The sequence below is a fragment of the Marmota marmota genome, unplaced genomic scaffold, assembly GCF_001458135.2.
Source record: "Marmota marmota marmota unplaced genomic scaffold, marMar, whole genome shotgun sequence".
NCBI lineage: Eukaryota > Metazoa > Chordata > Mammalia > Rodentia > Sciuridae > Marmota > Marmota marmota.
In genome coordinates, this window is record NW_026000026.1 from 42,812,031 (window position 1) to 42,826,328 (window position 14,298).

At 38.2% G+C, this 14,298-nt stretch overlaps 1 protein-coding gene across 2 annotated transcripts in view; it reads left to right on the plus strand.

The window, feature by feature from the left end:
- Positions 1-11,685, plus strand: part of Sec23b (SEC23 homolog B, COPII coat complex component) — a 37,771-nt gene extending 26,086 nt beyond the window's left edge. For both annotated transcript variants that reach the window (XM_015483319.2, XM_015483313.2), the window contains exons 15-20: positions 912-989; positions 3,680-3,841; positions 4,312-4,398; positions 6,703-6,858; positions 7,579-7,644; positions 10,361-11,685. In XM_015483319.2, the coding sequence (XP_015338805.1) occupies positions 912-989; positions 3,680-3,841; positions 4,312-4,398; positions 6,703-6,858; positions 7,579-7,644; positions 10,361-10,450 (639 nt within the window). In that variant the 3' untranslated portion in view covers positions 10,451-11,685. The remainder of the gene's footprint in view (positions 1-911; positions 990-3,679; positions 3,842-4,311; positions 4,399-6,702; positions 6,859-7,578; positions 7,645-10,360) is intronic.
- Positions 11,686-14,298: the final 2,613 nt, after the last annotated feature.

The following is a 14,298-nucleotide window of genomic DNA, read 5'->3' on the forward strand; positions in this document are numbered from 1 at the left end:
AGACAGCCCAAGGGGTTGGCAAAGGCTACATGTGGGAATTGAGCCTTGAATCAAATCTTTTTATAAAGAGTAGGATAATAGGAGAGAAGGCAAGACATGGCAGGTGGATCCAGCCTGTGGGAGGTAGCTGTACCTTTCAGCTTATGCTGGAGACATTGGAGAAACCACCGTCAAAGGAGGGTGAAGGTACACCGTGACTGCAGAAAACCAAGAACTAACCTCTGAGCAGTCCATTGTTAGGAGGAGAAAGAAACAAGGAGCCTATAAAGAAGACAGGGAAGACTTGTTGGAGAAACATAGGAAAGTGGTATTTTAGCAACTGAAAGAATATTTCAAGAAGTTTGGGAAACTGACTTATATCAGCTCAAGAAGATCAGAATTATGAGAAGACATGAAACTTATTAGAAAGAAGGTAATTGTTAGAGAAGGGGTTTCTTTAACTGGTGGACAGCCTAGTTCTCTAGTGGCTGAGGAAGTATGTGATCAGAAATTAAGCCAGGAAGAGTAAACAATGTGGTTTTGAAACCTGTCATTGAAAGAACGGAAAACTGAATTGTAGTATGAGAGAATGCCAGGGTGTGTCTGTAATTGCTGGTTTATAGTCTTCAGGGTTTTCACATGGAACAGGCACCTGAGAGAGCTCTTCTAGCCCCTTGGTGGTCAGATGCACCTTGGGCCAGCATTACTTGAGAGCTGGCTAGGCATTACAGAATCTCTAGCTCCTCCTGAAAAGAGCATTTTAACAAGAGCTCTGGTGATTTCTCTGCTCTTACTCTGAGAAGTGCTGGTCTAGAACACAAGAAAATGGCAGACGTAAGGTTGTAACATAGCTTATAGTATTGAAATTTTTTTTCAGGTGACACTAAGATTTTTCTCTTTTCTTTTTTTCTTTTTAAACTTTCTTTCTCTAGTGTCAGAAGTTTGGACAGTATAACAAAGAAGACCCCACTTCTTTTAGGTTATCAGATTCCTTTTCTCTATATCCTCAGGTAAGAAATATATATTTTTAGGGGATGGGGATGGAGCACAACGATAGAGCACTTTTCTGGCATGCACAGGGCCCTAGATTCCATCCCCAGCATTGCAAAAGAAAAAGAAAAAATAAATAAAAAATAATTATAGAACAAAAAGTTATGATTGAAATAAATCTGTCATTGGGGTAAAGTGAAGACTTTTTATGTTTTGAGACTCAACTGTAGTAATAAAGGTTATTCTACTTTTATGAACCCTTTTCCTATCTATAAATGAGGAAATAGAACTTGCGCAGTGGGTGACTATGGGGTAGGGGTGACATGAACTGAGGCCAGTCAGGTATTAAATATCTAGCATGGTGTCAGGCACCTACAGCACTTTATAAATGTGAGCCTGCTGGCAGTGGGGAGCCTGGGACTTTCAGGAGCCTATGTCTGGAATGGCTGAGGCCTTGAGGTATTGTGGGAAGAGTCCTGGACAGGCCAGTCAGGGTGGAACTCTAACACTGGCCCTGCGGCTGCTGATCTTCGTTGAAATCAGAAACCACTGTGGGTTTTTGTTTCCTCATCTTTAGAAGGGAGGAGGTGATCTGGAGAACTGGTTTGCAATCTCTTTAAAGCCCGAGGACTTTCCCTCAAAGGCCAGTGTGTAAAGCAGACAGACTGGTGCTGCTCTGTCCTCATGTACCACCCACTGGCTGAGTCACATCAGAGCCTCTGACCCCAAAGCCCCAAAGATTCACTAAGAATCTGAAGAGCACAGTTTAGAAACCAGCAGTTCAGATGGTTTCTAAGATTCCTTATGTCAAGGCATTCTAGGATAGGGGTTGGTTGAGAGTCTAGTCTCTGGAGCCAAGTGACCTGGGTTATAGTCCAGCTCTGCCACTCAGATGTGAGGTGACATTGGGCAACTTGCTTACCCCTCTGTACCTCAGTTTCCTTACCTATAAACTAAGGATGGCAAGAGAACCCGCATGGGCTTATTGGAAGGACTAAGTCATTCTTGGGGCTGGAGTTGTAGCTCAACAGTAGAGTGCTTGCCTCGTATGTGTGAGGTACCAGGTTTAATTCCCAACACCACATATAAGTAAGCAAATAAAATAAAGGTCCATCAACAACTAAAAAAAAATTTTTTTTTAAAACCATTTCTTTAAAAAAAAATAATTCTTTTCAAGTCCTTTGTGCCTGGTACATAAGATGCTTAAATGTCAGCCAACATTATTTAGGAACCTATGGTTTAGCATATGGTGAGTTAGAAACTTAATACTTCTAAAGGCAGCTCCTTTTCATGTTCTAGCAACTCTTCAGAGTGAGCTAACCATCTGCTGTGCTCTCTCTAATTCTTAGGATAAAGAACATACATTTCCAATGTCATCTCTTGTGCCCTTCTCCCCTGTACTTAACCTCACTCCAACTAACCAGTCTATCCTGAGCTCTCATCTACCATTCCTGTACACGGACTCCCCTTCTCCATCCCTCCTCATACCCGACTCTGGTCTCCTCATGCGTGTCTTGCAAGGTATATCCTCAGGCCTTATAGCTTTGGGAAGTCTCTTGCTGGACTGCCTTCCCCAAGCCCATTTTCTTGTACCCTGGCTCATAATTCAAAAGCTCCATTTGTGTCTTCCTCACTGGATTTAATTTCTTTGAGAGAAAATTACATCACAACCCAGGAACTCTGGGAAAAAAACGATGCTTTGCTCTCCCATTTTATATGGAAGCTTTGAAATATCCAGAAATGCTTAAAAAAAAGGGGTGGGGAAGAACAAGACAATAAACTTCCTTGCCGGGCCTGATGGTACACATCCGTAGTCCCAGTGGTGTGGGAGGTTGAGGCAGGAGGATCACAAATTTGAAGCCAGCCTCAGCAATTTATCAAGGCCCTCAGCAATTTAGTGAGACCCTGTCTCAAAATAAAAAGGGCTGGAAATATGGCTCAGTGGTTAAAAGGCCCTGAGTTTAATCTCTGGTACCAAACATAAATAAACAAATAAATGAAATTTTCTAACTGGGGGCAGTGGTGCACACCTATAATCCCAAGTGGCTCAGGAGGCTGAGGCAGGAGGATCACAAGTTCAAAGCCAGCCTCAGCAACTTAGTGAGATCATCTGGAGATAAAAAATAAAAAGGGGGGTTGGGGATGTGGCTCAAGCGGTAGCGTGCTCACCTGGCATGCGTGCGGCCCGGGTTCGATCCTCAGCACCACATACCAACAAAGTTGTTGTGTCTGCCGATAACTAAAAAAATAAATAAATATTTAAAAAAAAAAAATAAAACAAATAAAAAGGGCTGGGGATATGGCTCTATGATTAAGTGCCCAAAGGGTTTAATACCTAGTACCAAAACAAAACAAACAACAACAAAAAAAAAACTTTCTTAAAAATTTTTAATCATGGTAAAAAACACATAACAGAATGTACCTTCTTATGTTTTAAGAGTACAATGTGTAATATTAAGTACATTAACATTGTTGTGCAGCAGATCTCTAGAATTTCTCATCTTGAAAAACTAAAACTCTACACCTGTTAAACAACTCCTCCTTTCCCTTTCCCTTATCCCCTGGTGTCACCTGCTTCTTTCTTTGTGAACCCAGAGGCCTTCTATTTGAATCTGGGTTCTCCTGTTTCACAAACCTTAGGTGGATCCACTTTGTGTATCCAAGGTTATAACTATGTACATTCGACTTTTTTTTTCCTTGGTAAATGCAGTTCATGTTCCATCTTAGAAGATCTCCATTTCTTCAAGTGTTTAACAACAGTCCTGATGAGTCATCCTACTATAGACACCACTTTGCCAGGCAGGATCTGACCCAGTCCCTCATCATGATCCAGCCCATTCTCTACTCCTACTCATTCCACGGGCCACCAGAGGTAAGGCTGGATGTGCAAGCTCTTCTTTATTTTTAATGTAACGAAAGTATTTTTAAATTAAAATAAAAATCATAATAAAAATATTTTGTAGTAAACTTTATAAGACTGTATAAAATGCTGTTTTTCATGTAGGCAACTCCATTTCCATCTCAACTACAGCTCAAATAGATTTGAGAGAAACATTGGATTCATTAAATAGATTTCTAGCACAAAACTGAGAAAGTTTAAAATGATTTCTGGTTTCTAGATCTCAAGATATCACTAAATTCTCTTCCCAATTGATAAAGGATTGTTTGGATCCTCTCTCTGTGAAGTTGAGACTTACAACCACCGAGTTAGAAACCAGAAAGTGGTGGAAAACATTTGTAAACAGCTTTCTTCACTGTTCAGCAAAGCTCTGGGTGTGGGATTAGAGTGGTTGCCATGTAGGGAAGAAGGAAGACCAATAACATATCTCCTTTTTTCCTTAGCCAGTTCTCTTGGATAGCAGCAGCATTCTGGCGGACAGAATTTTGCTGATGGATACTTTCTTCCAAATTGTCATTTATCTTGGTGAGGTAAGATGGTATTATTAGTTTCTTTCCTGACTTATTTTTGTTTTCTTGCTATTTATTTGGGTTTTTTTTTTTTTTTTTTTTTTTTAATGGCATTTGAAACAAGAATTTGAGCTTAGAGCCTAGTGTAGTGGCACATGCCTGTAATATCAGTGACTTGGGAAGCTAAAGCAGGAGGATTGCAAGTTTGAGGTCAGCTTCAGCAACTTGGGGAGGACCTGTCTCAAAATAAAAAGGTTTGGGGATGTAGCTCATTGGTAAAGCACTCTTGTGTTTAATCTCTAGAAAGTGGCACCCCTTCCACTGCCACCTCCCCTCACCACACAAAATTGGTCTTAGAAAACACACAATTTAATATAATGAATATCATGACTTTATTCTAAATGAGACAATCTTTTTTCAGGTCTGTGGGATATTTGTACATTTTGTGTGTTTAATATATTTGTTAGTAAATCTCAGGTATCTTTTAAATCACTGTAATTGATTACTTTGTGAAGTAAATTTTAGGCAAGACCAGTTTATTCTTTAGTAAACTTTTTATGCAAACTACTGTCCTTTCAGTGTTATATTAGAGTTATGTTTGTGGCTATACTTTTTCTTGGATGAAATAACATAAAAAAACATTACTCTGGATCTATGGATCCTTTAATTGGCTGTGTATGGCTTCCAGGGCAGTATCCATTTCTTAAAGCTTCAAGAGAAAGAAGTGGATTCCCAAGGGGAATGGTTCCTCTGAATTATTTATATCTTTATGGGAGAAAAATCCTTTTATTGAGTATCATATTCAGTAATGATGAATTTTCTCTTGTTCATTATTTACATTCAGTAAATTGCTTAGGCACTTGATTTGACTTCCTAGAGTCTCAATATTAGAAGTGATTTTGAATATCTTGAGAAGATAATGTTTTAGAATTAACCTAGGAAATATTAGTTTTCTAATACTAGTCAATATTTTTTATCTTGAAATTTTTTTCAGCATGTTAACACCCACTCTGCCTGCCACTTGATCAGCTAACTGCTCTTACTAACAGTATAACCTCATTTGGCTTCAGCTCACCCCTTATAGATATTTAATGCAGTCCCCAGTCTTATTTATTCATATATTTGTTAAGCACCTTCTGTGTTCAAGTTAGGGCTTCTAAAGACAAAATCAATAATATTGTTTTTGTTCTCCCAAATCCCTAAGTCTACTGGTTTTGGGGGTTCTTATGAACTCTTGGACCCAAGTGAGCTTGTAGGCATTTCTTCCAGGTCACCAGTCAGTAAAAAAAATTAAGACTTGGGGAATGGTAATTGACAATTTTGAGAAGACCAGGAGAGCAGGCTGTGAAAGGAGCCATCTAAAGAGGGTCCTCTGGTGTCATATTTATAGTTCTGTTGCTAAAACTCATTGAACACTTGCTATATCTTTTCTCTTTTCCTCTCCATTTTTTTCTTTCTTTGTATCCCTAAAATAACAGGAGAAAGAACTCCAATTTACCTATAAGATACACAGATTAGTTAAGTATTTCTTGGGTTGGCTGTAGCTCAGTGGCAGAGCGCTTGCCTAGCATGTGTAAAGCACTGGGTTTGATTCTTGGCATCACTTAAAAATAAAATGAAATAAAGGCATGCGGTACATCTGTAACTACAAAAAAGTTTAAATAAAAATAATAATAAGTATTTCTTGATTTCCTGTGTATATAAGATATTTCTGAGGACTACAGAAAAGGGAATAAAGTACAAAGTATTTAGCTCCATAGGGAGACAAATAACCTATATTTTCCATAGTTTATTATATTGCCTTCTCTTCATTGCCTAATTAACACTGATACTTTCTTACAGCTTTTATCCCCCTGCCAAGAGTCTCCCAACTCAGGGCCCAGGAGGAGCAAGGGATGGGGATGGGTGAGACCCACCCAATCTATATGACAGAGGAAGGGTATAATGTGTGTATGCTGTTAGGAAAAGAGATGGGGGCACAGATTCTTTGTAGGCAGCCAGCCTATGAAGAATGAAGAAATTACTGTTTAGACTGGGCTTTGTTAACTAGTTAGTTAGAAAGGAAAGACGAGGTGTAACTGGTGACTGGGAGAACTACATAGGTGGTGCCTTGTATGCACCCTGTTTACCAGCTCCTATTTCTCCTCCTCCTAGCCAGCTCTGCTTTACTTCCCTCAGAAACTTCTCATTTTTAACTCAAGACTTCACTGGGAACATGTTCTGGATGGTGGGAGTGGTAGCATGTCTGAACATTGATCAGGGCTGACATTATAATGTTTTCATACAGTTTTTGTTGTTTGTTTGCTTTTTTGTTTTTTAACATAGACCATAGCCCAGTGGCAGAAAGCTGGCTACCAAGACATGCCTGAGTACGAAAATTTCAAGCACCTTTTGCAGGCACCATTGGATGATGCTCAAGAAATTCTGCAAGCCCGCTTCCCAATGCCACGTTACATCAACACGGAGCATGGTGGTAGTCAAGTGAGTGAACCGAGTTTTAGCTCTAACGATCTGTCAGTTTTATGATCTGTTTTTATGGCTGTAAAACCAGACACGGCTCTCCCTTTCCCTAGTCTCAGGGGAAATAGGATTACAATTCTTCCCCATTTTAGGCAGATTTAGCTGTCCTTGAGTACACACCTGCCATAGGAATTAAGTAATCCAGACTTTGGGGCTAGTACCAGAAGATCTCAGAAATGACTATCTCCCAAATTAACAAGTGAGTTACAACTCCAACAGAGAACATGTGGGATGTAGCCTTTGAATCACCTCTTTAAAAGCCCCCTGTTCCTGCTGGTGGGCAGAATCACAGCCTGTGGGCAGCAGTCCCCTGTGTTTCTCTTTGCTAGAAAAGCAATAAAACTTTCTTTTTCCTCAAAAACAAAAACAATAACAACAACAAAATAGTAATACTATTTTATGTGGTGACATAAATTGACATACAGGTAATCTTCCAACTATGACTACTTTTTAAAGGTATGTGCTGATATCAAAAGCATAGGATTACCAGTGTTTTTAGGATCCTTCATGAGTGGGGAACCATTGGGCTTAAGCTAAACAAATAGGTTCTCATACAATAAAAAATGTCTAATTTAACCAAAAAAGTATTGAAAAAAATTTATCTTACTTTTTTCTATTACACTAATATTAATGTTACTTTTTAAAAAATCTTTAAATGGTATTTTTTGTTTGTTTTCATAGGCTCGATTTCTTCTGTCCAAAGTGAACCCTTCTCAGACACACAATAACCTATATGCTTGGGGACAGGTAAGAAATTGTCAGGTGTTTGTGGAATAGACCATGCTCCTTCTTAAAAACCATGTTTTAAAGTCAGAAAAATTCGCATCCTTTTATTTCAGAGACAGAATAACTTGGGTATTTTGCTAAGGGAAAAAACAAAGAAACCCTCAATTGATATAGTTGTGATGGGAGTGGGGAGCTGCCTATGTGGGTCTCCTTCCATAGTCCACAGTGTCCATGTGTCAGGGTCAGCCAGGGCCAGAACACAGCACTGTGGCTCCAGCTGGCTTTCCCCATACACATGGCAGTCCTCTCCCAAAACCACAGGGCAACTCCTGCTCACCATTGGTTGGTTCTGCCTTCTCTTCACTTTTCATCCCTCTTCCTCCTTTGTCTAGTTTTCCCAGCATTTGTCTCTCACATATGACTTCTAAAATTCTATTTTCTTATAACCTTTTTAAAACTTATTTTTGATATAACTGTAAATTTATATGCAGTTGTAAAAAAAAATACAGAGAGCTTCCATATACCTTTACTCATTTTTCCTCTGATGGTAAAATCCTGCAAACCAGTAATTCAGTGTCAGAGTAGGATATCAATACAGTCAAGATGTAAATTTCCATCACCACAGGATCTGTCATAACTGCCTTTTTATAGTCACACTCATTTCCCTCCTGCTTCCGTCTCTTCTTTAACACCTGGCAACTGCTAACCTGTTCACCATTTCTATAATTTTGTCACCAACAATGTTAAAAATATGAAGTCACGCAGCATGTAACCTTTTGAATTGGCTTTTTTCCCTAGCATAATTATCTAGAGGTTCATCCAAGTTGTTACATGTAACAATTTGTTCCTTTTTACCTGCCAAATTTTAATTCACAGTAAGTATGAATGTGTCCCAGTTTATTTAGTCTTCATTCATGAAGGGCAGCTGCTAACACAGGTTTTTTTTGTTTTGTTTTGTTTTTTGTAGTGCTGGGGGTTGAACCTAAGGCCTAATAAACTCTACCATGAAGCTGCATCCCCAGTCCTTTTTTATTTTGAGGGTCTTGCTAAGTAAAGTAGCCCAGGCTGGCCTTGAAATTATGATCCTTCTGCCTCAACCTCCTGAGCTGCAGTTACAAGTGTGTGCCACCATGCCTGACCCAGATTTTTTTTTTTTTAACATAAATCTTTATTTATTTGAGAGTAATGCTCAGGAGTACATATATTAGGTCATATGGTGGTTACAGATTTAGTTTTTAAAGAAACTGCCAATTTTTTCCAGAGTACCTATATTATTTTATATCCCTACTAGCAATATATTAGTGATCCAGTCTCTCTGCATTCTTGCCAGTATTTATAGCGTTATCATTATTTTTATTTTGGCTATTCTCATGGGTGTCCAATGACATATTATTGTGATTTTAATTTACATTTTCCTAATGACTAATGATATTGAACATCTTTTCATGTTCATTCAACAAAGGTAGGTTCTTTACTATCTATGTATCTTCTTCAAAGAAATCTCTTGTATTTTTTTCCCATAGCCACGTTGGACTATTTGCTTTTTTTCTCCCCTCCTCCACAATTCCCCCAGTATTGGGAATTGAACCCAGGACCCTGTATATGCTGGGCAAGTGCTCTACAACAGAGCTACATCCAAATCTTCTGATGTTTTCTATAGAAAATGTCCAAGGTTTGCAGCTGGGGATGTGGCTCAAGCGGTAGCGCACTCTCCTGGCATGCGTGCGGCCCGGGTTCGATCCTCAGCACCACATACAAAGATGTTGTGTCCGCCGAGAACTAAAAAATAAATAAATAAATAAACATATCTCTCTCTCTCTCTCTCTCTCTCTCTCTTTAAAAAAAAAAAAAAGAAAGAAAATGTCCAAGGTTTTAAGTTGTATTTAGTGGGAGGAATAGAAAAAAATTACATTATCAACTCCTATTTCCCAGAACTGGAAGTTCTCTTATAACATTTTGATCATGTTTACATTTTTCTAATTGTAATAGTACAGTTTCATTTTAGAAAATTTGAATATTTAGAAAAAACAAGTAAAATAAAATTACCTATAGTTAGTATTTCTAGCTTCTTTCTAGGTAATATAATTTTGTTTGTGTATATATATTCATATATATAAATATAATTTATAATTATATATTGTATCTACTATGTATATTATATATTGTATTTGTATTTGATTAATACAATTATACATATATATAAAATATATGTATATTATCTGTCTTTACAAATCAAGTTTTCTATCCAGTTCTTTTCACAGTGTTAATTAAATCATAAGTTTTTTCCGATATTACAAATATCTATCTGTCAGTGGAGATGCTGACTTACTCATCTGTGATGAGCACACCATTCTCAAGCTCCTGTTGTAAGCAGAGCACTTAAGAGCAGGGCTCTAGCTATGCTGGCAGAGTAGTGGGGCACAAAGGAGAAGAGTATATGGGCCTCAGGGAGCTCATATCTGGTGGGAACTCGAGCTCTCAGAATGGTGAGAGAGGGTAAAATAGAAAGGCTTATGCTCAAAACTGTGTCTTCAATGCGCAGAGGTTGTGGCCTAGTCTCAGTGAACCAGGGAAGGCTTTTGTGATGAAATTATGCTTCAGTTGAAAGTAGTTAGCAAGGCAGAGAATAGGAGTGATGTAGAACAAAGGGAAGACCTGTGAAAAGGTATTTTAAAACTTGTGAATTCTCACCGGCTTTTCAGGTATCTGTCAGTAAGCCTTTATCATTAAATTTCAGGAGACTGGAGCACCCATCCTCACTGATGATGTCAGCCTGCAGGTGTTCATGGATCATTTGAAGAAATTGGCTGTCTCCAGTGCCTGTTAAGCTAAAGATGTGACCAGAAAATTGAAGAAAACACTGTCAAATCATGGTCACAATTGTTTATAAATGCTTAATAACATTCCTTTCACTTTTCTAGCAGATTTTAACAAATAATCAAAGGAAGTTTTGTATGTAAGTCTTCAGATAATAATTTATTTGTATTCTTTATTTGTGTCCCTCTTCCTGTACCATGAAATTGTGAAGTCATAAATGTTTTGGTACTTGAAGATGTTTCTGTGCTTTTTGTATCCTAAATTTTGGGGGGTCTGTATAAAATCAGAGGTGATGTATTTTGGCAGCTTGTTCAAATGAAATCTTAAATGATCATAGAAGAAATAAATCTGGAGCCATTAGCTAAAATAATGCTAATTTTAACAAATTTGATTTCCTGAGGTCTCTGTGTGTGTGTGTGTGTGTGTGTGTGTGTGTGTTAACTCCCTTAAGACGTGTTTTCTGAACTTAATTCTTACTTACTGCCCAGATGTTGAGATCTATGGAAAGTATGAAATGTGTGAATTCTGTTGAGGCAGTGTGGAGGGGTGCTACCCTGATTCACAAGTAACTTCCATGTGAGGAGTCCAGCCCAGGTAGACATCAGGAATGACTAATGGGAAGCAGAGTATGATGGTGAACATCTATAAGCTCAGTGATGTAGGAGACTAAGACAGGAAAATCACAAGTTCCAGGCCAGCCTGGATTATTTAGGTGACCCCATATCAAAATACATTTTTTTTTAAATGTAGCTCAGTGGCAGAGTGCTTGCCAAGCATGCACAAGGTCCTGGGTTTAGTTCCCAGTAATGAGGGGGGAAAAAAGAAAGCATAAGTGGCTATAACAGTGAATACATAATCTTAGGTATCAAGTAAAATAACTTGAACAGGTACTGTTTTTTTAATCAAAGTAATACATATGTATGGTCAAAACACTTTATCCTAAAGAACTTATAACAAGTAACAATTTCCTTCACTCCCTAAACCTAAACCTACTCTTCTGACAATTTCAGACCTTCTCTTTGCTTATATTTTTTTTGTTGGTATATTCATGTTTAGCAGGTTATCTTTCCTATTTTCATAGAATGAGAGTATTAAGACCTTTGTCTCTACCCTCCAGTTTTGGTTAGCTATACCTTTATTTTTATATTATCAAGATTGATAAAATCTGTATTTTGGCCTATAACCATAATTTTGGTTTTGTCTCTAAGTTGATTGTGAAAGCTAATAAAGAACATTTACACAGTGTGATGATGTAAATATTGTTCATGTCCAATTGAGGGGGTGGTAATACATTTTTTTCTCCAGAGGGTGGTTGTCCCAGTCAGTCCCCATGCCACTAAAAGAAACATTCCAAATGATAAAATCATAGGCACTTATGTGTTCATCATGCCACATGCTGGCTTGCTTTTCTTTTGGCTTATGATTTCCTAGACTTGTTTCCCTTGGAATTTCTCATTTTGGATTGCTTTTTGAGAGTTTTTTTTTTTTCCTTATCTGATTACTGAAAAATTCTAGCTAACTCTATTGAATTAGTCCGTTTTTTTTCTTTAGAGGTTTGCAGATGTCCAGTTGCTTTCTAGATGTGATGCATAACTGTCACCCAGGAGTTTCTTTCATTTGGAATCCTGCATTAGTTCTACTCTATCCCATAGGCATTTTGCTATCTCAAATAACTTTTCCTAAAAGAGTACATGGGAAATAATTCATTGGATCTAGGCATATCTGCAAGTCTATTCTGTTTCCATATTTGGCAACTTTGCTGGATCTAAAATTCTAGGCCCCAAATAATCTTCTCTTAGAACCTTGGAGCTATTATTTCAATCCGTCAACAAATAACTATCCAGTACTTGCTCTATGGAGTAGTCTTCTAGGTGCTGGCAATATAGCAATGAGGTAAATATTCCTGCCTCCATGGAGCTTATGTTCTAGTTAGGGAAGACCAACAAATAAAAAATTAGAAGTGAATGACATTAGAAGGTAATGATTTATCTGTAAGAAAATGAAAATGAATTCTCTAGAATTTTATGTTTGGTTTCTTTTGTGCCTGGCTTCTTCATGTAGCATAATCCACTTGAGCTTCATTTGTGGTACATGTTTCAGTAGTTCCTTTTTATTGTCAAGTGGTATATGACTTCATTTATACATTCATTAGTTGATAGACATTTGAGTGGCTTCCTTTTTTTGCTACTATGAATAAAACAGAACGTCCATATACATGTCTTTGTGGACAGAGGTGTTTTTATTTCTCTTGGGTAAATAAGAATGGAATGGGTTGTGTGGCAGGTTCATGTTCAGGTTTAAAAACTGCTAGCTTTGCTAAGAGTTTGTTAACATTTTGTGTTCCCACCAGTAAATTTATGAGTTTCACCTTCTCCAAATCCTTGCAACTTTTGGTGTATTCTCAGTCTAAATTTAGTTATTCTAATGGGTGCTTTATGTTCATTTCTGTGATAACTGGTGTTTCTGCGCTTATTGACCATTTGTATACCTTTTATTGAATTCAGAAGTGTTATCTGCTTTTTAGTTGGGTTGTCTTTTTATAATTAAGTTTTTAGGAGTCCTAACATTCTGGAATACAAGGCCTTGTCAGATATATGAGTTTCAAAAATGTTATTCTGTCTTTGTTTTCTCCACTGTGACTTGTGAAGAGCTAAAATTCTATTTGAAAAAGTCCAATTTATCAGTTTTTGCTTTGTGAATCATGTTTTTTGTATTCTAAGAAATCTTTGCTTATCCCAAGGTGGCAAGGATTTTTCTCCTATGTTTTCTTCTAGGTTTATGGTTTTAGCCTTCACATTTAAGACAACTATACCTTTAGAATTAGATTTTGTAGGTGTAGAATGCCAATTTTTAAAAGGTGGGCAATGTGAAGAGTTCTGAAAAGGTGGGCAATGTGAAAAATTCTGAAAAGAAATTTCTGTCACCCCATCCTCTGCCTCTCCTACTGGACATTGAACTCAAGAGCACTCCACCATTGAGCTACATCTCCAGCCCTTTTTATTTTGAGGCAGGCTCTCTCTAAGTTTCCCAGGCTGGCTCCAAATTTGAGGTCCTCCTGCCTAAGGCCCAGGAGTAGCTGGGATTACAGTGCACCACCTCACTTAGCTGAAAATGTTTTTCAGGCGTTGAAAAGAGGCTGGCAGGTGTTAGTATCAGTGTCAAATGCTCTTTAGAAATCAAGTTTGAGTAGTGTTAAAAAGTTTTAGTTTTGGACCAAACACACCAGCCTTGCTCTCAGATTGTTCAGTCTATTGAGTAAACTATACTTTGAAGAAATGAATGAATAAAAGCTGAAGGTGCATGGAATCAACGATGTTTTCATTTTTTGAGACATGGGCACGGTTTGTATGATGAACGATAAAAGTCAATAGAATGAGTCAATAGAATGAAAATGGGAGTGAGGTGGGCATTCGGGTGTAATTGATGGGGAAAGGTCCCGCGGAGGTAAAAGAATGTCATCCAGAACACAGAGGAAAGATTAGCTTTGACTTGGAGGTAACCAAAGTGCACCCAGACGGAATTCCGGACAGGAAAATGAGGGAAAGCAGAGTTGCGGCGAGAGAAGTGGTATCCTCACAAATACGACAAATGAAAGAGAAACGGAATGAACCTTTTCAAATAACTATATGACTTAGGTAAGAACGGCATTGCAATTCTTCAAGTGAGAGGTTTCGGCTCTGAAAAGTTACCATCTGTTCCCCACCACTTGTTGCGTGCTGTAGCTAGCACTAGTCTTGGATCCCAACATTCCCAGCTCAAGCGTGCGAGTGGAGAGCGACTTCTGAACTACACGCCCCAGGATGCACCGCGGCTAAGGCAGGAAGTGGCCGCGAGGCCTGTTTCTCATTGGTGGCGGCG